We start from the raw sequence: 22,208 nt of genomic DNA, 5'->3' as shown, positions 1-22,208 counted from the left end.
AATTATTTCACTGATGTAGATTTGTTTGATTTCAGTCAGCTAGTGTCAGAGAGGTCAGAATCAAACCCCACATGTACTAGGTAGGATCTCAATAACCACATAGTTAGCAGTAGCTGTGTGATTCACTGTGCCCTATCAGCAGGCAATATTTCTGGAAATACATCCCATTGCTAGGAGCAGGGGAGTTTAAGAGTCCATATCTTAAGTCTGGAGCAGATCCTAGTGTAGAAGTGTAGAGTAGACAGATGTTTTAATGCTTCTTAGCCTAGGAGTTGTTTTATGTGAAAAAAAAAGCCTTGTTTGTTTGTTTAATGAATAGAACTAGGAACAGAAATGCTAACTCACTGCTGTACTTTCTTTTCATGTAGATACCCTGCAGTCACAGCTTATCAATATGGGTGTTATTCCTACATTAGTGAAATTGTTGGGCATTCATTGCCAAAATGCAGCTCTGACAGAGATGTGCCTTGTTGCATTTGGCAATCTAGCAGAACTTGGTAAGTTCACAATACTCATCTCCATTTACAGCCAGTTTTCGTAAAGTCATATATTAAGATAAGGAAAGCCTCACACTGGTGCCTGTTGCATTCCTTTTGGCACATTCAAAAGTTAAAGCAAACAATTTCTGCTTATTGTCTCTGTAATAGGGGGCTGTCTGGGTTTTTTTCCTCCTTCAGTAACTGGAATTTATCTGGGTACTTATGTTTTATGTTAACATTCCTCAATGTAACTACACCTAAGCACGTTTTAAATCATCTAAGCAGTATTTCATGAGCACACTGCTTACTTTGAAGTATTTATTAATGATACAAATAATCTATTCTGGTGTAACTACACAAAGTTGTATCAGGATTACACTGGCTCATGGAAATCATTGAATGAAGCTGAGACAGGCACAGCCCATAAATCTACCTGTAGAGATGCAGAGCTTTAATGTGTTCTAGTCTAAATACTTGCATGTACAAACAATGACTACTACTCAGATGCAGATGTTCTTTTTAGTTAGCTCCATTTCAATTGAAGTTTGTGGTCCTGCTTTGATCCAGTGTCTTTGCAAGTGGATTAGTTTTCACTGGAATTCCACCACATGTAAACCAACAGATGTTTTATTATCAATTGAGTTCTACATTACTATTTTTCTTTTGCCAGCTTATTATGTGAAATTTTAGGCCTACGATGTTTGGGTGTGATTTTTCCCACTGGAGCACAATAATATAGCAGTTATGATATCATCCTGTTTTGCCAAGAAGATTCAGCAGTTCAAAGTATGAAAAAAATACCTGTGAGTTTCTACTGCTGGTCCCCTGAAGTTACTCACAGCTGTCCTAAATTCATAGACATTAAGGCCAGAGAGAACATCATTTAGTGTAGTCTGATCACATGCATAATACCTATACTTACAGCAGACAGCTCTGCTTAATAAAACAACAGGAAGAGGCATCAAAATAGCACTGAAGACATTACTAGATTAGAGATCTTCAAGATCATATATTGTATCTGCACAGCATAAAGCATAATAGGATGGTATACTGGAAATTCTACTGCTAGAATGCAGCTAAACCCATCATGATCTTAAATAGAATAAATGGTATCTTCACCAAGAAATACATTTTCTTTCCCTATTTGGAAAGATCCTGCTCTGCCCAGCTGAGTAATAAGAACCATGGGAAGGAAGCTTAACAGCAGCTGCTTCCCCTCCTGTTCCCATAGGCTGAAAAGACGTTTGCTCTTTAAGATTGGCAGAGAATTAATTTAGCTTGTAATACTTTAATCTCCCTTAAGCAATAGCTTAGTCAGTCACATTGTAACTCTAATATTTTATTTTTGCCTTGTAACCTCAGGGGATTTTATTGTGAGGTTGTCATTTTTCATCACTTAAGAGACAACTGCATGGCGCAGATCCCTTGAGATGCATTATATGAAACGCTTATTCTGTATCAAAGCAGGGCAAAACCCCCAATAACCACAGTGATAGTTCTGCTTTTAAAAATGCTGGAAAGATCAAAAAATCCACTTTGATTATAGAATCATAGATTGGTCTGGGCCCAAAGGGACCCCCAAAGGTCATCCAGTCTGACCTCCCCGCAGTCAGCAGAGACTGATCAGCTTGATCAGGGCCTTGTTGAGCCTCACCTTGAGTATCTCCAGGGAAGGGGCCTCGACCACCTCCCTGGGCACCTTCTTCCAGTGTTCTACCACCCTCACAGTAAAGAACTTGTTCCTAACATCCAATCTAAATCTGCTCTTCTCCAGCTTAAAGCCATTGCATTATGTTATACAGTTGTGCATATTCAGAGAAAACAATCATAGGATTGCACAAAAGGGTCTAGGTCTGCAGTTGATGCATTTCCCCAGGCCTTGGTGTCAATTATACATTAAAATATCCCTAAACATCCATCAGAGCAGTAAAAAAGGTGCTGGGAGGCTAACTACAGATGGCCCTCAGGAGGTGGCAACTGGAGAATGCAGGACACCAACCCTACCACCTGCATCCGCTGTAATACTGCCAGCAAGGAGGAATAAGATACAGGCAATGAAATAAAAGATGCTTTTGTTGAACCTACCTTTGAAGAACCACTCTCTGCTGGCTAACCTCCTGGTGGCAAGCTAGCCCATCTGTAAAGCTGCTTTATGCTGTCCCTGCAGTATGAAATGGCCCCACAATAGCCACACACAGCTTTCAAAGTTAAGGTCACCATCATGAAACCATGTAAATATTAAAGCATTCACTACAACTCTTTTTCTCCCCACGTAAGAAAAAGCAGCATATAATCTGCTAGCCTTCCTGGTAAGCTGAAGGGAGCCAAAGACTTAATAGATATGTTCGTAGTGTTACTGTTTCTATAGCTACCTTTACTTTCTGTTAGGCAAAAACAGCCCAACAACCTTGACTGTGTATTTATGTATATTTAAACAGCCTTAGACATAAGTAATTCAGGTCAGTATGTTTATCTTAAAGCAGCAAGACATTTTTCATTTAGTGACAAGCACAAGGCTGTTGTTCTTCTCTGTGAAGAGCACTATTGAATAAACTTGGTAATAAAGAGGAGAAAAAAAACCCAGCCCTACTTTTCGATGTGATTTCTTTACTTGATACTGGATTTTTCCCTTTTGCTTCACAGAGTCAAGTAAAGAGCAGTTCGCCTACACAAACATCGCTGAAGAGCTTGTGAAACTGTTCAAGAAGCAAATAGAGCATGACAAAAAAGAGATGATTTTTGAAGTTTTGGCTCCCCTGGCAGAAAATGGTAAAACTTTGAGGGCTTTTTTTCTCTCCTATATGTATTTCTAATCCCCTGTATGTGATCTCTTTAATAGAGATGTTTTTTTTCTAGGGACTAAGTGCAGAGTAACTGGCTGCCTTGTTCAGAAGCTGCTAGAGCAGGTCTTGGGATGATAGTTTCACATCAATTGAATAGGTCTTAATTGTCTGAGCATACGACAGGAGCTAACACACTAATTGCACCTCCAATTCACTCTGTGCCTGGTTATGTTACATTCTACTTCTCTGTGCCCACGGTGGGAATATCAAAAGCTGCTTTTTAGGGGGCCTTATGTTTTGTCTACAAAACACAGGCTCAGGCACTGACAGTCCACTTGGACTTGATGATCTGGGAGGCCTATTGGAGCCTCAATAATTCTGTGATTCCAGCAGAAGAACATGGGTTGTTATGTCATTTTCTGGGATCACAGAGCCACCAGCAGTTCCACTTCCAAGGTATGTTACTTTTGCAAGGGCCATGTTAATTGCAGAGCTTAAGAGCTGGATGCTCTTACATTGAGGGATCATAGGAATTTAATTTGGGTGTTTGGTGCCATATATGCAGTAGCTCCAGGTAGCCTCAGGAAACTTGAGTTTCATTCACTGATCAAGCCAGTGCTGGAATCCGTGTGCCAGATCGTCCCTCCAGGGACCTTCCTCCCAATGGAGTTCTGGGTGGTTTGTATAACCTACTGCCTGCCCTTTAAAGACAAGAAAGAAATGAGGCAGTTAAGGGTTGGAGCTTGACTGAAGTGGGAAGCAGTCCTGAGCATGGATGACATGACAACATTAGATGCCTCTGTAGCTGTGTTGTAATCAAGTTGGCATTAAAGCTAACAAATTACTGGACAGAACTCTAAACACTGAAGCTTCAGGTTTCATCCTACTGCATTGTACACACTACACACTATCTGAATCTCTTTTTCCATAGTATAAATCAAAGTAAATTTTTGCTTCAGCTAAAGATTTTGTCTTTTATATGAAGTGGTATGTGAAAACAGGAGTCAGTTACAAAAATCCACATTGTGCCCAAACAGGCTCATTTATGATACAGTAACTAGCAAGTTGGCCTAAGATGGTTCCATCCTTGGAGACTGGCACAAAATTGGGTCGAACCTTTGGCAAGTCCAGCTCATATTTCAGTTCAGATGTTTAATATCTTTTAGACTGTATTTTATAGTCACAGTAGAATTTGGTAAGTTCACTGCTTCTGAACATAACTGGAGTGCTTGCATGTTATGAGGTAGTCAGCTGCTCTCCCACTGAGGATTCAAAGCATACCTCAATGAGCTCACTGTGCTGGTACTGTTCAGGTGCTGTTGATTGTAGATAATTAGCAATAGGTCAGGAGACAAAAACATCTAAATGAAGTGTTTGCAGAGTCTCAGTTTTGGTCCTTGGGGGTTTTTTTGAGGCTCATTTTGTTTTGTTGTTGTTTAAGCACACTGCTGTAGCAATTTACATTTCAAATCACAGAACATCTGCAGCCTGGTGTCCTGTAAATAAGGGAGCTCTCTTTTGTTTTTTTAGTGCCTGAGTTCAGAAGTGCCTATTAAAAAAAAAACAAACCAAACCACAATTGGATATTTTGCCTATTTAAAAAAAAATCCCAACTGGATATATGGCATTCCCTAACAAATTCATGAGATCATCACCTGCTTTTAGAGAAGCAATGAATTGAACTCGGGCAAAAAGCCTAATGACAGCAAGAAACAGTCAGACACATCTGTCACCAGAGGTAGAACACACTTCCTTGCCCAGCTGTTGCTTGTAAACTACATAAAAAAATACTTTCAAAGGTTTGGCCTTTACAAGCATTTTAACGTGGGCTAACTTGTTACTGTTACTATGTTGTGTCATACAGAGAGCAATCCACATTTCTGCAGAGGTTTGTGACTGTGTTTTCTAAAATCGGTGCAAAAACTACCAGAATCACTTTCACATCACAAGACGACATAGCACAGCATCAGGCAGGCACTGCCACCTGCCAGTCCCACTTAACAGAAAGGAAATTTAGGCATGTAAAGGAGATTGTCACCTCCAAGTTCACAGGGGAAAAAGAATCTGTTACAGATTATGTTGTAGAAACCACAGGAAAAAAATATTGCTCCCAAGTCTTGTGTCCCCACTTGTTGAGCCGTGGTGCCAGTAACCAAGACATGGGTTCGCTTCATCAGTTTCCAGTTCTTTAGCCAAGGCAAATTTCTCCCCCAGCTCAGCCTTTTGGATTTGGCCTTACTGTACTTCTGCAGCCCTTTCAGCAGATGGTAGAAATCTTGTTTCAGCTAGAAGAAAGAGGTGATAACTTGCCCTGAGATTTAATCAAGAAGTTCTGTATTTTATACATCCATGTGTGTAATGGGTTGGGGCAGATCCCCTCCCCACCACAGGCAGAAATAACGACTCAGACAAACGGATTGCAAAAGTGATGAAAGTTTAAATAGAAAGCAGTGAATGTTACAGAAAACCCAAAGCGCAGTGACAAAGAAAGATCCCATCCCCACCTGAGGGTGCATGCAAAACCCCCAGGGCTCCTTCTTCCCCCTCCCTCTGCTGGGCTAGTCTCAGCTGGCCAGGCCTGAGACTGCCCATCCCCCTGTGGCCTTGGGCCTAATCAGGCCCATGGCCGGGAGATCTCTCCCCCAGTTACCAAGTCTCGGAGAGGGAAGGAAAGAGGAAGTGCCAGACCCCGCACTGGATCTTATAGTGGTGCAAAGAATTATGGTAGGAAATACACAATTTCCTGTGTCCATCCCTCTGGGCTGGACTTCTGGACACAGGAAGTGAATGCACCAGGGGGGCACCCAGCTCAAACTACAACATGCCACCCCTGTATTTCATACCATAATCTTTGCACCCAAACACATCATCAGATCAGAAAACTTCTGATGACATGTCCGGCGAAGTCCATATCTTCATCTGGGCGTCCACTCAAACAGTCTCTCATTCAGGCTCAAGCATCAGTCCATTCCAGTTGTTCTTCCTCATGTGATGGAACCTCCCAGCGACGCAGTCCTTCTCCTGCAGTGTGAATTCCTTGTGGACTCCTTGGGACATCCTGGTCACCTGGAAATACCTCACAACTTCTCAGCCAAGCCTTTACTCTCCTATTCAGCGGCAAATTCTCCACCCCTGGGGCAGGCCAGTCGGAACAATCCGGCTCCACGACTGCCTTTTTCAATCCATCCAGGGTGCCGCAGCCAACCGCTTTCACGCGGACCAAAGCTACACGGATGCATGTCAGAGGCACTCCGCACCCCCCGGCTGGGCGCTCGCGTACCGAGGCAGGACAGCATCCGGCTGCACAACCTCCACCCCCGGAAGAGGGAGGAGCTGCGCCACAGCCCGCTGAAGAAGCAGGGAGGCGGAGCCAGGTGCTCGGCGCCATTTTTGGAACACGTCCGAAAACACCAGGGAAAGATTTACAGCTGCCGCCGCCGCCTGAACGCAGCCCGGCTCGGGCGGTGCCGCCGCCGCCGCTTGAACGCGGCCCGGCCCGGCCCCCGCCGGCTCTGTCGCCGCGATGCAGAGTCCGAGTCACCTCCAGCAGTCGCTTGCCCGCTCGCCGCGGGTGTCTGCTCCCCGCAGCGGCCGCGGGCCGACCACACTCTGCTTGCCGCTGCCCCTCCTCCGCTCCCTGCCGCTCCGCAGAGAACGAGGAGAAGGCAGGTCTCGCCTTCTTAGGCTACTCGAGCATTCTTAAGCTACCCTGGGCAGAAAGTCACAGAAAGAACCACCCCTCGCTGTTCCCAAACAACAGGAGGGACTTCCATGCCATCAGCTACGCACCAGCTATCCTTCTGCAGTCCACAGGAGTTCACACAGTCGCCCCGGTAACACAAAACCTGAGCCCCAACTTTCCAAACCCAAACCGACGCCCAGAACTAAATTTAAACTCTCCATCTTTTGCAATCCGAGCTGCAGTTGGCCCCACGTTGGGCGCCAAAAATGTAATGGGTTGGGGCAGATCCCCTCCCCACCACAGGCAGAAATAACGACTCAGACAAACGGATTGCAAAAGTGATGAAAGTTTAAATAGAAAGCAGTGAATGTTACAGAAAACCCAAAGCGCAGTGACAAAGAAAGATCCCATCCCCACCTGAGGGTGCATGCAAAACCCCCAGGGCTCCTTCTTCCCCCTCCCTCTGCTGGGCTAGTCTCAGCTGGCCAGGCCTGAGACTGCCCATCCCCCTGTGGCCTTGGGCCTAATCAGGCCCATGGCCGGGAGATCTCTCCCCCAGTTACCAAGTCTCGGAGAGGGAAGGAAAGAGGAAGTGCCAGACCCCGCACTGGATCTTATAGTGGTGCAAAGAATTATGGTAGGAAATACACAATTTCCTGTGTCCATCCCTCTGGGCTGGACTTCTGGACACAGGAAGTGAATGCACCAGGGGGGCACCCAGCTCAAACTACAACATGCCACCCCTAGTTTCATACACTGAAGTTCTGTACATGAAACACAGTAAGAAACCCTAAGTTTGCTCTGCTCAGGCAGTGGCTGGGAAATGGTAGCAGCAGTTGGTCCTGAGAAGTTGCAGCTTTATCTACACAAGCTGTTAGTGATGAAACCATTGACATCACTGCTTCTTTTCACAGTCTGACCCATGTGTATGTACTTACATGGAGGTACTTAAAATAAAACCACCATTCTGACTCCTCTTATCCATGCTGTTCTTCAGATGTCATTAAACTGCAGCTGGTTGAGGCAGGCTTGGTGGAGTGCTTACTTGAGATCGTCCAGAAGACTGTGGACAGTGACAAAGAGGATGATGTTGCAGAGCTCAAAACAGCTTCTGATCTGATGGTTTTATTATTGCTCGGAGGTACGTCTGGTCTCTCACAAAGCAACAGCAGACACCTGTAATGCAATTCAGCTCCTGAGTTTTACTGTTTACTAATTTTCGGAATAACCTAGAAGCTTTGCTGCCTGCTAGTTAACGTTCAATGGGTCAGGCTTTCCTCTCATTCCACGGTAGGACTGCATTAATTGTAGTCCTGCCAGCAGAGCTGCATAAACATGAAGAATTTTCCCTAACAATCACTTCTTTGGCTTGCTGACTGTCTATGGTTTTTACCCCAGATGAGTCCATGCAAAAGTTATTTGAAGGAGGAAAAGGCAGTGTGTTCCAAAGAGTACTATCATGGATTCCTTCCAACAGCCATCAGCTACAGCTTGCAGGAGCACTGGCCATCGCAAATTTCGCCAGAAATGGTAAGAAAAGGCCTTAAAGGTTTATGTAAATGTATCTGTGCCCTTCTGTCCTTCTCTTTCTCTACATTATAAACACAACCTGTGTGCTGCAGTGGAGCTGGTATTGAGCTGTGCAGCCATATCAGTCATTTTATACTCTGCACTCCTAAAAAGTGGTAAGCCTAATTTTAAACTACTGTTTCACATTTGCAGAGAAGTACAGGGGATTTTTGCCTCCTGCAGTGTTTCTTGCATCACTCTTCTAAATTTGTCACGATCACTGATCATGACTACCATGCCACAGATGACAGTGGTCAGATTCTCAACAAAGCAATCTAGAAAGGAGCAAGGAAATAGCCCTTTTATTCTTAAAAAGCTCTTATAAAAATCTTAGCAATAATCTTCCATTCATAAGTGATGTGTGTCATCTTGCACAGATGGAAACTGTATCCATATGGTGGATAATGGCATAGTTCAAAAGCTGATGGATCTGCTAGACAGACATGTGGAGGATGGAAATGTGACTGTGCAGCATGCTGCTCTGAGTGCTCTCAGAAACCTGGCTATTCCTGGTAAGCCTCACTTTGCATTGCCCAACGGTAAAATGCTCTTCTCCCACTGGACCCTGCTGGGCATGAGGGTGGGAGAACTGACTGCCCAGTCCTAAAGGCAGGTCAGACTTGTGCCCACCATTCAGGCCCATCAGCATTTTTATGGCTTTTACACAGCAGTAGTGTCAAGCAGTTTTAAATATATCACAGGCCTAATGACCATCCTTAACCACTTTGATCCCACAGTATTATCCCCCGCCAAGGCAAGGGAAGCTTAGTGATGGGCAGGCAGCTGAGGAGGTCTCAGACAGGATTTCTCAATCCTTTCTGCACAGAGCTCTGTATTTGTGTGCATTTTGTTTTATTTGGGATTGCTCCCACAGAGCACCAAAGAGCAGTGCCCACTTTGTTGAAACATCAGCTTCATGTAATTTCCTGAGCCTTTGCCAGTTCCCAAAGCAGAGCTGGAAGCAGACTGCTAGAACAGGAGCCTGCTGCAATTAGTTACTCTTTCTAGGCAGTGAACCAAATGCTAATCTGGCAATTATTAATAACTTGCATGAGTTTTGATTACCCAAGCATAACAGGCAGAGCACATGCACATAAAAACAAAGCAGGTGTGGAATACTTGTGCATGCTTTCCTGTACCAAACCAAAAACAACCTTTCATCCATTTAACCTCATTCTGGTATTTTCAATTCTGACAACCAAAACTTTCCAGAAGCATTCACACATACAGTAACTAAACCCACGCAGCTCCAGTGGTGTGCCACTTGCTTACCTGTCTCAGGTGAGCAATTCCATAAACTTCTAGCAGTCAGCAAGCCCCCCTGTAGCCCATGCTCAAGGATGCCAGAGGCCTACATAACATTTCATGTATACTGTTAAGCGAAAAATGAGCAAGTCCTAACTGGCCTCAGTGCTTAACTGCCAGTGGCTGTGGTTAACTGCTTGTGAAATGGTACTTTGAACACGGAATAAGTGTCTCTTGCTAAATTCCATACCAGACCAAGTTTGCACCTTACATAGAAGCAGAGAACAGACAAGTGGAGGGGATAAAAGAGGGGATGAAAGAGTTCAGAGGGGCAATACAAGGACTACAGGCTCCAGCCTGTCAGGCCACAATCACAGCGTTGTTTCTATCAGGGGTCAGAAGTGGGTAGGAGGTTCTCCTGCTAATTGGATGCTTTAGTTCCCTTGCCTATGTAAAACAGAAGACTCTTGTTGGAAAACAGAGAAGTTTCCTCATATTTTTGGGTGTCAGTGCTAGCCTGGGCTTCTACTTGATGCATTTTGTGGAGGACACCTTTCCTAGACTAAGGGGGAAAAGTCTAGCCTCCAGTTTATGTACACTGAAAAGCAGATGTGCATGCTAGGAAAAAGCACTGAGTTTCACACCAGTGCCTTAGCAAGCAGGACACTTTCTCACAAGGCAGTACTGTCAGCACACACTCATGTTCCTCAAGTCTCTGTTCACAAGCTATTTTTCAAACCACATCTGAGCCTTCACTTCCAGACTTGGAAATTAACTGCACTTCCAGAAATGCTGCTGAGATGCTCCCTGTTCTTTTTTCATGCAGTTGTAAATAAGGCAAAGATGCTGTCAGCTGGCGTGGCAGAAGCTGTATTGAAATTCCTCAGATCGGAGATGCCCCCTGTTCAATTCAAGCTTCTGGGAACATTAAGAATGTTAATAGATGCACAAGGTAAAAATAAAGTGTTCTCTACGTTAAGTGATTCTCTTTGGTTCAGTCTGTGATATGCTGCCAAGATTCTTCTAAGAGAGAAGCAGAGGGGTTCTTAAAATTTCATTTCCTAGAGTATTGGAATAAATCTAAGGGAGTAGGATGTGGGTGGATTCCCCCCACCCCCACCCCTGGATTCCTAACTTGACTATGCAGGATGCTCAGCAGAAGCTGTCAAATGCTTATTTACTGTTGTACTTCAGACCTCTACACTGTCACATTAGGAGAAATATTGAGGTGTGAGTGTTCTAAACCACCACTCCTGTTTTGCTGTTTGCTTACCTGGCTCCTTGGAACAGACCAATTCACTTGTTCAAACTGCAGTGTGAAAACCAAATAAAGTATCTTTTAGCTTAACACTCTGTTCCAGGACGAGGATTTATTGAACCAGAACTCTGCTAACAACCAAAAGCAGTTAATGAGAGAAATCAGCCAAGTGTTTATTTCTGACCCAGTCCTGCACATTTTTTTGGAAGCTCTATTACAGTTTTCACAAAACTCTGAGATGTGAAACCGAAATTCGCTGAGGAAATGTATGTAGCTCAGAGTCCACAAAACTTCAACTGAGCACAGTGCTCCCTCCTGGCTCCCTCCAGGATTACATTTTGGAGCTCCCTCACATTGGGGGTGTGACATCACCTGTGTTTTCCCTGCTCTAAAACAGTACTCAAGCCCCCTGAACTGGGCTAATAAATTGTTTTCAAAAGCTGGCTTATAAATATTTTTCTGTATTTTGTGTCCATTTTGACTGGCTTTATTTGCTTGACCTCTCCCTCTGTTAGTGCAAGCTAGTGAAGAAGTTCTTCGCTCATTCTAGTTAGTAACTTTCAGCTTATTTTTCTAGCACTTGCTTAAAGTGACAACTTTTTTGTTGTGTTGTTGGCCCTGGCACCATGTAGCAGAAGCAGCTGAACAGCTGGGCAAAAATGTAAAACTGGTGGAACGATTGGTGGAATGGTGTGAAGCCAAGGATCATGCAGGTGTGATGGGAGAGTCCAACAGACTACTTTCCGCTCTTATACGCCACAGCAAATCAAAAGTAAGTCAGAAAAACAATCCAAAAAACTCAGCTTGTGAGAACTAAGAGTTACCTCTGAGCTCTGTGGTGTAATCCTTCTAGAAAGCCAGGGGGGTGAATTCATGGATTACATCTCCTCTGCCTCTGGGACCTGCCAGTCAGACACAAGCAGGGGTTTAAAAGCTCACCGCAACTATGTAGCTAAAAAGCCCAAAATAGCCAGTTTCAGAGGGGCAGGCCAGCTGAAGCTACACTGTTAGGATTCACCTGCCTTGTCTTTGTTGTATTTGTATCCTCTTGAAGTTTAGCATATTCTTTATGTTTTATTGATGCAGTACATGAGGAATCACTGCACTCAATTGTTGTGATGCTGGTAAATATTTGTATTAAATTGAGATCCAGAAGTCTGCTGTATGAAGAGTAGGGGGATAGACTATTTCAGTGTGTTAAGATTCCACCTGATCACGAGAAACTGTCATTGATTCCAAATTCTAACAAAACATGCCAAAGAGAGACTGTGGGACCAAAGACCTTTACACGAGCAGCTCAAGCCCGCTGTCCTGAGTTCAGGAAAGCATTATGCAAAACAGAGCTTTAGAAGGGACAAAAGCATCTCCTCTGGAATGAAGCTATTCCAGGCTCAGAGTTCATTTAGTGTTCACTGACAGAAACACAGCCTGCATGACTGAGCTTAAATAACAAGTGTGATTCAAAGAACTCAGACTTCAACAGCGACCTCTTCATTCAGGCACAGCATTTGCAAAGTGAAGAACATATTGTTGACCTGATCTCTACTGACCCTTCCTTAGGGAGATTTCAGCCTTTGCTGATTTCCAGTATTACTGCCTCTTTCTAATGCCCATTCTGTACCTTCAGCATCTAAAAATGACCAGGTGTCATTTTCCCCCAAGTTTTCTCTTTTTCTGCACCACACACACAGAGTCCCCAAGATGCCTGTGTAGGTGGCACACGCTGCCACAGATGCAAGTTTTTATCAGTACCCTTCACAGGAAAACAGAATCCAGTTCTAAATAAAGAGACACTATTGATGGCATCAAATAGATACTAATACAGAAGTTAGTTATGGCTTTGGGGTGGTTTCTGTACTTACAGAGGAAACTTACCTGTAAACAGAGCTGAGAGAATGAGGTTTTGAATGCTTTTACTGCCCTCTAGTTTTGAATGAGCACGACTGTATGGTTCCTCACACCACATTTGGGATTTAATTTTAAAGGATTTGGGGTAATATTTACAAAAGCAGCAGTGCTTTAGAAAGCTTATGTCTCATTCTGAAGAAGGGAGTGAGTACTTGTGAATTAAGCCACACCAGCACCAAACCTGACTGCTGCCGTCTCTTCTGTGTTTGGTACTACCTCTAAAACAAATTTTCCTGTCAAAAGTGCTGACTGATTGCCAAGGCTTACACAGCCAAAATCCCACACCAATTCAAACACAAGTCTCAACAGTCCTTGGGAGTTCCACCATCACAAATTGCATCATACTCACGTGCTTGTCATACTGGCATTGTGTTGTTCAGGCAAAAAGTTGTTCTAAATGTGAAACTCTGGAGTCCCCAGGCTGTGACTTGTGTCACTAGCATCTTCAGTGTGAGCATCCTCTTTGCAAGGGTTACGATCACATTGTGTGCCATGGGTTTGGCTTGGGATAAGGGTAATTGTCACAAGAAGCTGTGAGTAGAGCCACTAGCCAAGGGGATATTCACAGACTCGCCAAATGTCAGGGGCTGGAAGGGACCTCGAAAGATCATCCAGTCCCACCCCCCTGCCAGAGCAGGATCACCTAGACCAGATCACACAGGAACACATCCAGGTGGGTCTTGAATATCTCCAGAGAAGGAGACTCCACAACCCCCCTGGACAGCCTGTTCCATATTGTGTGACATCATGCTCACTGTTCAACTGGAGGATAAGAGCTTGGGAAGGGGATAAGCATTGGCTTCCAGGTGGTAAGCACAGAACCCTGTGTCTGTTTGCTTGCATAAAGAATGTGATTGCACAGCCTGTGCAAGCACTGGGACAGAAACCATTCTAAACACACCTACCAGGTAATGAGCTTTGGCTTGTGGCTCAAGTGAGAAATCAAGACGTACTTCACATGCAAATTCAGCACACCAGTTTTTTCACCAAATTATTTCAAGACACAACTGCTATTTCAAAACTTAATGCACTCACAGAACAAATAAAAATAATAAAGACCAAACCACATTTCCTCAGTTTCCCTTGGAAGGGCCAAGTTACCTCATTCTCAGACAAACATTTTGCAAGCATTTTGGGACATGTAATGAAGAAAACATTAGATGCAAAATGACTTTTTAAACAGCCATTAACAAGCAAAGACCTGCAGGCAGCATTTTTGGACTGGACAAGGGAATCCCAGTTGCCTAGTTTTGAACTGCTTTAAAGCCATTTACCTCATTCAGCATTTTCATTTCTTAGATACTGGGCAACAGTTCATTTTAATTGGTGGCATTAGAACAGAAACAAACACATTTGCACCCCATAACTATCCTTTCTTAACCCGCAGTTGTGTTTGAACTGTCATGGCATTGCCCTTCAAGAGAGTGCAGCTCATTTGCCATCCCATTTCTAAAAACCTTTTTCACATACAGCCTTTCTGTTACAGAGCAGCCTGCAGCTGCCTGAGCGATTTAAAGAAGCCCTGAATATTCTTGGAGAGAGATGAAGCATTTGATTGCTTTATTAAAACAATGTCCTCATGTCTCCTTATCCCAAGCACATGTTTTTTTAGTTGCTTTTAATAAGCAGCTTTGAATGTCACACCATAAGGAAGGGATGTACAGGAATGCGTCCAGTGAAGGACCACGAGGATGACCAGAAGGCTGGAGCACTTCTCCTGTGGAGACAGATTGAGAGTTGGGGCTGTTCAGTCTGGAGAGCAAAAGGCTCCAAGGAGACCTAATTGTGGCCCTCCAGTACCTGAAGGAGGCCTACAAGAAAGCTGGTGAGGGACTTCTTAAGGTGTCAGGTAGTGATAGGACTAGGGGGAATGGAGCAAGTGGGTAGATTAGACTGGATGTTAGGAAGAAGTTCTTCACCATGTGGGTGGTGAGCCACTGGAACAGGTTGCCCAGGGAGGTGGTGGAAGCCCCATCCATGGAGGTTTTGAAGGCCAGGCTGGATCTGGCTCTGGGCAACCTGATGTAGTGTGAGGTTTCCCTGCCCATGGAAGGGGCATTGAAACTAGATGATCCTTGAGGTACCTTCCAGCCCTGACAATTCTGTGATTCTGTAATTCTAAAACTAATTGTGCCTGAATTCAGCTCAAGGTGTTCAGAGGTTGCACCAGAGTCATTATTAGGCAATTGATAGTACACCAGAAGAACTTGAGTTACACAGCATAACTGGAGTCAGTTACATGTGTCTTAATTTAGTCATGTGGCTAACTAGCTTGTGCCCTGTACTTGCAGAGTACCAGCAGATATTTGCAGGCCCACGTGTATGCTCATTTAGGGATGAAGCGATTACTTGTGCATAAAGCCATTGAGCACCCTTACACAAAGATAACACAGTACTGATGACAGTTTTGTTCCTTAATAGAGTTTGTATGCCATGGAGAACTTTTTCATCTCTTATTTATTTTAGGATGTAATTAGGACCATTGTACAGAGCGGTGGCATCAAGCATTTAGTAACCATGGCAACCAGTGAACACGTAATAATGCAAAACGAAGCTCTCGTTGCACTGGCACTAATAGCAGCCTTAGAGTTGGGTGAGTATCCCAGCAGTTCACTCTACCTGGTCTCCTTCCAGTCTGTGAAACAGGAGAGAGCTCCGGGGAGAGCTGTCCAAGTTTCTTTCACAGAATAGAGCAACCTCCTTGTTCCACCTGCCTTTCAGAAGCATGGAAATAGTTGACAGTTCACGCAGTCATAGGCAGGCAGTAAAGTCATGCAGAGGAGTGGTGTCTGCTGGAAGCGTCTGCTCCATCATTCTGGTAGGTGATTATATAATCTGGAAAGGCCCTTCAACAGAACTTTCAGATTTGGAGTAAAAATATCACTCCTTATAGGATAAAAACATTCTTTATAGTGGAGACTGTGTGAACTGCCTGCATTCCTACAGTGGAACAGTTCATCTCCTGAGAGGCCTTGTCAAAGCAAAGCTTCCACCTACCTTCAGCAGTGAGAGCCAGAGAACATGCAGAAGTGGATGATGCCCCCAATACATTCCACAGCAATAGGTGCAAGAGCTACCATATGAAGGCAGAGATGATTATGTGTCTTGACCTGCCTTTGAAATAACTCAGCTTATCAAATAGAAAGGCAAATGCCCCAGAGAGGTTTTGTTTATCCTGTTTGCTTGCTTGTCAACTAAGACAAGATACTAAACAAGCAACATTACATAGTTTTTGCTCTTGATTTTATCTCTTGCCATTGATACTACAGGAATGCTACATTAAACTTCCACATCTCTTCCAATGCAGCAGGGAATTAATTAAAAGGAAAAATGTTCCTATTCACACAGATTGTCTTGGCCTTCTTTGTCTCATCTTCAGACATTAAAGCTGTTGATCTTTAAAATGTTTCCTAGAAAACTACAGAAGAAATAATTCACACTCTGATCTTTTTTCACAGCCCTTATAATGGACCCTGAGCTCCCTCTACCCTGGAATCAAGAATTACACCATCAGTATTTACTCAGTTTCCAAGAGAAAATCGAGGCAGTGGAAGTCTTGAAAGCTGAAATATTGCAGAAATAGCTAGAAAGCCTGGTGGCTTTTCCATCAGCTCACTGCATGTTTAAGATTGGATTTTGTCATTAAACTCTGATTGTCTTTCCAAGCCATGGGGCTGTTTTACATTTTTATAGCAAGAGCTGTGATTTTTATTATCGCACCACCTGTTTCAGTTTTACACACCACAGCACCACTCTTACTACCGTGAGAGATCCATGTTTCACGAAACCACTAACAGACAGAGCATCAAGGCAAGCAGCACTTCTGATTTACACATTTTGACTTGTGTTTCAGGCACTGCTGAAAAGGATCTGGAAAATGCTCAGCTTGTTCAGATTCTACACAGACTGCTCTCGGACGACAGGAGCGCTCCAGAAATAAAATACAACTCCATGGTGCTGATCTGTGCCCTTATAGGATCTGGTGAGTGCTCAGGAGAGGCTGCTAGCCTAAGAGGTTTAGGTATTTTAAACTCTTTTTAGCCTGAGCATAGAGCACGTGCAGACACTCAGACTGGTTCTCCAGTCACAAGGAGTGTATACAGAAGGGTTCAATTTGCTGTGGCACTTTATGGTGTTTCTTTACAGTGTCGAAAAGAGGCTGTTAACTCGGTTTTAGGTATTAACTACAGAAACTGGACTCTGGCTTCTGCAGGATGCAGCGAGCTGACATTTCAACTGACAGGAGAGAAATGAAAGGCATTTAGAATGCTACTGTTACCAGGCTTTCCTAGCAAATATGGAGATAACAAGAACTACAAGTTCCCCAGAATCAATGTGATAGCTTTTATTTTTTGTCCTGGTGAACGTAACCAAGTACAATTTGGTAAAATCATACCAAAAACAGTAGGAAACAAATAAAGATGCACAGGTAACGTTTGCAAGGGCATGTGTGCACACAGCTGAGTACTTAAAGCAACAATCCTGCTTTAGGAGTGATCCCCACACTTTCCTCACTAGGATAAGTCCTTCCCTCGGCAGCCCTCACATGGTTGCCCCAACAGGCACAATTGTCCATGATTGTTTTGAAAGGCAAGCAGGACTTGCTCACTGCTGGACACTGTAAACTTGAATCTTTCTGAGCTAACTCTGCAAAAAGGTCAGATGTTCTGAGGATGGTGTAGCAGGCTGTGGTTTGATACTGCAGCTTCCTGCCTCTGTGTGTGCACATAAAACAAAAAGCAGCAACGTTTCATGGGGAAATTTGGTTTCCAACTGAGGTTTCAAGAAGTAGCTACATTGCCTCTACTTAGTACTGTAAGTGTTTACTGGGTGGAAGAAGAACAAATTTCATTCCATAAAGGTTTCAGAACTTTACAACTAATATGACAATGACCTGGATTAAGTACAGCAAGGTAGAAACTCAGCCTGTCTGCATATGATTTGCCAAGTATGAAACATCTGAAGGTTCTTCAGAGATGAATTTAGAGCAATTCAGCTGAATTAAGTCATCATAGCTAATTATGTACCCTTTCTGTAAACAAAGCTGCTTTTTTTCCCCCTTAGAGTTCACCATGCCTACTGTAAGTGAACTCTGGTGGCCTGTACATCCACGTGAGCGAATGCTGCATCGCTGCCATCTTAAAGGAACAAATAATTGTTTTGAGAGCAGTATACATGTCTCAGTATACAAAGATTGTGCTCAGACTTCACTAACAAGCCTCAGCTCCCCTTAAGTGTTCACTTTAATGTCAGATCAATGTAGTGTACTTGTTAATCACAACCTTCTTGAGCTATTTCCTGCTTGAAATTATCTATTCAACATCAGAGCAGAAGACTTTCTGCAGAGGGTACCCCTCAGCCTCACTGCAATGTCTGTGAGCATTCCCACTGGCTCCAGCTAAAATCATCCTCCTCAGAAATTCTGCCTGACACTTGCATTATCCCTTTCCTGAGTCCTATTCACCTGCAAGACTGACAGAGTAAACATCAAATACCTGTCTCTATTCCACCAGAGTAAGGACCAGTCTTGTCTCAGGGGTTTTTAGTGTTACCCACCTGGCAGAGTTTGCTCTGCCACCATACCATTAGCTTAACTTAGACTTGAGGTGCCTTATCCCACACCCAGGCTCACAGGGAACAGACTGCAATATATAACTGCAGTATGGGGATGCAAAGTTAAGGCTCAGTGTTCAGCCCTGCTTCCTGATGAACAGCCCAGTGAGCACATGAGAGTCACAACTGAGCAACCCAGGCTTGCACTTCTAAATTGTAAACAAGGGGGAGGGAGGGTGTCAAAAGAGCAAAGCCTGTTCTCTGCATGTGAAAAATACTAAAATACATCTCTTATTTCCACCACCATCTCCACACAGTGAGCATTTATAATGATATCTCCATATTCTGCTGTAATCAGACTTGAGCAGTCATTTTAAAGTAATTGACCCCCAGTAGAGTTCCATAAAGACCAGAAGGGGTTGCATTCTTTTAATTATTGGTAAGTTTAATTCTCCAGAGATTGCTGTTGTTACTGTCCTTTGTTACAGGGGATCTGGCACCACATTTAACTTGATACTGCCAACAGCTGTGTGTTAAGAAGTAAATATATATATATGTTTATATCAATTTTGCCACCTGGAAGTTGCTCTTGAAACTGAGTAAATGGGTGGAGAGAGGAAACAATGGAAAATGGAAACATGGAATGTCAGCAAAAGCAGAGCATTCACAGCTAGCACAGTCACTTCTCTGTGTGAACATCTCCAGGCTCACAGGAACCTGGATGTTAAGTATAGTCAAACAGCATAGCTGAATAGTTACTCAGCTACTGAGAATTCCTTAAACTGTTCAGTAACATCTGCTGAAACACAACGGTATCCCAGGAAGAGCAGAGATTGCTTGCAGAGCATAACCATCCTGAGCGCCTCACCAGTACCGCTCTGTATAGAATAGAATAAACCAGGTTGGAAGAGACCTTCAAGATCATCGAGTCCAACCCATCATCCAGCACCACCTAATCAACTAAACTATGGCACCAAGCACCCTATCAAGTCTCCTCCTAAACACCTCCAATGATGGTGACTCCTCCACCTCCCCGGGCAGCCCATTCCAATGGGCAATCACTCTCTCTGTGAAGAATTTCTTCCTAACATCCAGCCTAAACCTCCCCTGGCACAGCTTGAGACTGTGTCCTCTTGCTCTGGTGCTGGTTGCCTGGGAGAAGAGACCAACCCCCACCTGGCTACAACCTCCCTTCAGGTAGTTGTAGACAGCAATAAGGTCTCCCCTGTGCCTCCTCTTCACCAGGCTAATCAGCCCCAGCTCCCTCAGCCTCTCTTCATAGGACTTGTGTTCCAAACCCCTCCCCAACTTTGTTGCCCTTCTAAAGTGCCCAGCTGCAGAGCAATGCCAGAGTTTCCAGCTCTTACAGGGCAGGGTTAAAATGGCAAGAAAACTGGAAACTTGTCAACAAGAAAGTAGGTAGGAAGGGAAACAAATGTCAAAATTTGCTACTAAACCCAGTAATTTGCATACAGCATAGCTATCCGAAACAGAGGGTTAGGACTTCTCCTGTGAAGCTCAAAGATGAAGCTCCCAGCAGCACCTGGGAAGCAAAACTGTACATAAATATTTGGGGCTGAGTGGAAGTTCAGTAGAGTGGCCTGAACAGGGCATGAAACAAACCTAACTGCTTTGGCTCTCAACTGTGAGATAGCCAGAACACAGGCCTTTCAGAAAGCTGCCTTTTTTGTTTAATTGCTCCATTTTTGTGGGCTGTTCTCAACCTCTCCTTATTAATACAACCATAGAATGGTCTGGGTTGGAAGGGACCTCCAAAGGTCATCCAGTCCAACCCCCTCTGCAGTAAGCAGGGACATCCCCAACTAGATCAGGATGCCTAGAGCCCTATCAAGCCTCACCTTGACTATCTACAGGGATGGGGCCTCAACCACCTCCCTGGGCAACCTCTTCCAGTGTCCCACCACCCTGATACTAAAGAACCTGTTCCTAACATCCAATCTAAATCTGCTCTTCTCTAGCTTGAAGCCATTGCCCCTTGTCCTACACAAGGTACAGTGCAATCCAGGATGAGAATCATAGGACAGGCTCTCACAGTTGTGAGTAAAACATAAGCACAGCACTCAGCATTGCACCATGTGTTGTCTGCATTCAACTTCAGAGTTACTAATGACAGCTAAGTGACCAAGTGGTGACACTTCCGTTAAAGAACCACATCACCCACTCCACACCCTCACAAACAGCCAGAGCCAATTTGATACAGACTAGTTTAAGCAATAAGGCAGAAGAGTATTGTCACTAAAAAGTACTTCCCAAGCATCTGTTTTAGAAGGCAATCCAGGTGGACTTTTTAACTGCTATGTGGCAGCTTTCTGATGCATCTCTGCCTGAAACCCACAGAGTCTGTGCACGCCCCAGGCCCTGGAGAGTTCGCTCTCCATCCTCAAAAGCGATTAAAAGAAGTCAGTAAGATGATGCATACACACACATTTCTGTGCTTGTGTGTAGAGGCCTTTTGTGCCCTCACCAAGCTTCTCTGTTCTTTTGCTGGTCTCATCCAAAGCACCATTTCTTTTACTCTTTTTCCAGAGCCTCTCCAAAAGGAAGTGCAGAGCATGGCGTTTCTAGAAGTTGTCTCGAAACTCCGCAGCCACGAGAACAAAACTGTTGCCCAGCAGGCCTCGCTAACAGAGCAGAGACTTGCTGTAGAAAGCTGAGGAAGGTCTCGTTTCCAGTGCATCCCATTCACAGATTTCACCTTTGTCCTCTGTCCTGCTGCTGCTCCTGCTCTGTTTTCCACTGTATCATTCGTGCATGCGTGTAATGTTCCCACACAAACTGATGAACTGCTGTAGGTACCATCCCAAAAGGTTTCTACAACTTCATAGGTGGTGTTACCATGAACCTGTCTTCGCCCGTAACTGTTCTACTTGTATTCTCGTTGCTTGGGCCACGTAGTAGAATGTGCATGTTGTAGTCCTATGATGACGTAGAAGTGGTACTACACAATGACTCTTTCCTCATGCCCCTAACTGCATAATAATGTACTACTAAATTAGGGACAGTACAAGAGGCAGCAAGTCCAGACTAGCGTGCTGAAAGTAAGAATAAGTAGTAAATCTAGCTCCATTTTTGGTGCTTTGGAGATTCAGGTTTGAATGCAATGTATTGCTGCTCATTCACTGGTCTTGCCTGTTAATGTCAAACTCGTGGTACCTAGAGGTAACAAATAAAAATTTCAGTGCTCCCACTTTATCCTGTGGTTTGTCCTTTATTGTACTCACATGCAGAAGCCGTGGCTGCACCACCACGCACTGGTGAGGAGCACTTTTCATTCCTGGCTCTGGCCCCCGTGCAATCACTGTCTTTCAGCTGAGCAAATACAAAGGAAACCCAACCACTTTCACTGTGTATGCTCACACAGAGGCACTGTGTGGCTTAACAATCCTGCTTTTTAACAGGAATACACTGGACAATCCTTCTTCCTTATAGAGTTTGAGCTCTCTAGGGCTTGCTTGGGATTGGATTTTTGTTTGTTGGCAGTTTTTTGTAGATGGATTTTTAAAGGCTTATCTTGCAACAACTTTTCAACAGAACCCTTTCAAGTGAGAAATGCAGCATGCAAGAGTCTTCCTTTTCCTCCTTTCCTAGGTAGATTTGGGAAATTGCCAGTTTCAGTATCTTATCTCACAGCTCTTCTTTCGTAGATCTGTAACATGGCAGTGAGTGAAGCAGCAGACAGCTCTCATGGAAGACAGAACAGCTGAGAAAGC

At 44.1% G+C, this 22,208-nt stretch overlaps 1 protein-coding gene across 1 annotated transcript in view; it reads left to right on the top strand.

Moving 5' to 3' along the window:
* RAP1GDS1 (Rap1 GTPase-GDP dissociation stimulator 1) overlaps positions 1-21,685 on the top strand; it is a 107,525-nt gene extending 85,840 nt beyond the window's left edge. Inside the window, exons 6-15 of the mRNA XM_054163091.1 lie at positions 369-497; positions 3,123-3,248; positions 7,942-8,085; positions 8,343-8,474; positions 8,891-9,025; positions 10,585-10,710; positions 11,649-11,788; positions 15,391-15,517; positions 16,778-16,906; positions 21,025-21,685. Of these exons, the coding sequence (XP_054019066.1) occupies positions 369-497; positions 3,123-3,248; positions 7,942-8,085; positions 8,343-8,474; positions 8,891-9,025; positions 10,585-10,710; positions 11,649-11,788; positions 15,391-15,517; positions 16,778-16,906; positions 21,025-21,152 (1,316 nt within the window). The 3' untranslated portion in view covers positions 21,153-21,685. The remainder of the gene's footprint in view (positions 1-368; positions 498-3,122; positions 3,249-7,941; positions 8,086-8,342; positions 8,475-8,890; positions 9,026-10,584; positions 10,711-11,648; positions 11,789-15,390; positions 15,518-16,777; positions 16,907-21,024) is intronic.
* The last annotated feature ends 523 nt before the right edge of the window (positions 21,686-22,208 follow it).

Source organism: Dryobates pubescens, chromosome 1 (genome assembly GCF_014839835.1).
Source record: "Dryobates pubescens isolate bDryPub1 chromosome 1, bDryPub1.pri, whole genome shotgun sequence".
Lineage (NCBI taxonomy): Eukaryota > Metazoa > Chordata > Aves > Piciformes > Picidae > Dryobates > Dryobates pubescens.
Note: the sequence above shows the minus strand (reverse complement) of the source record. Positions and strands in the feature narration are given on the sequence as shown.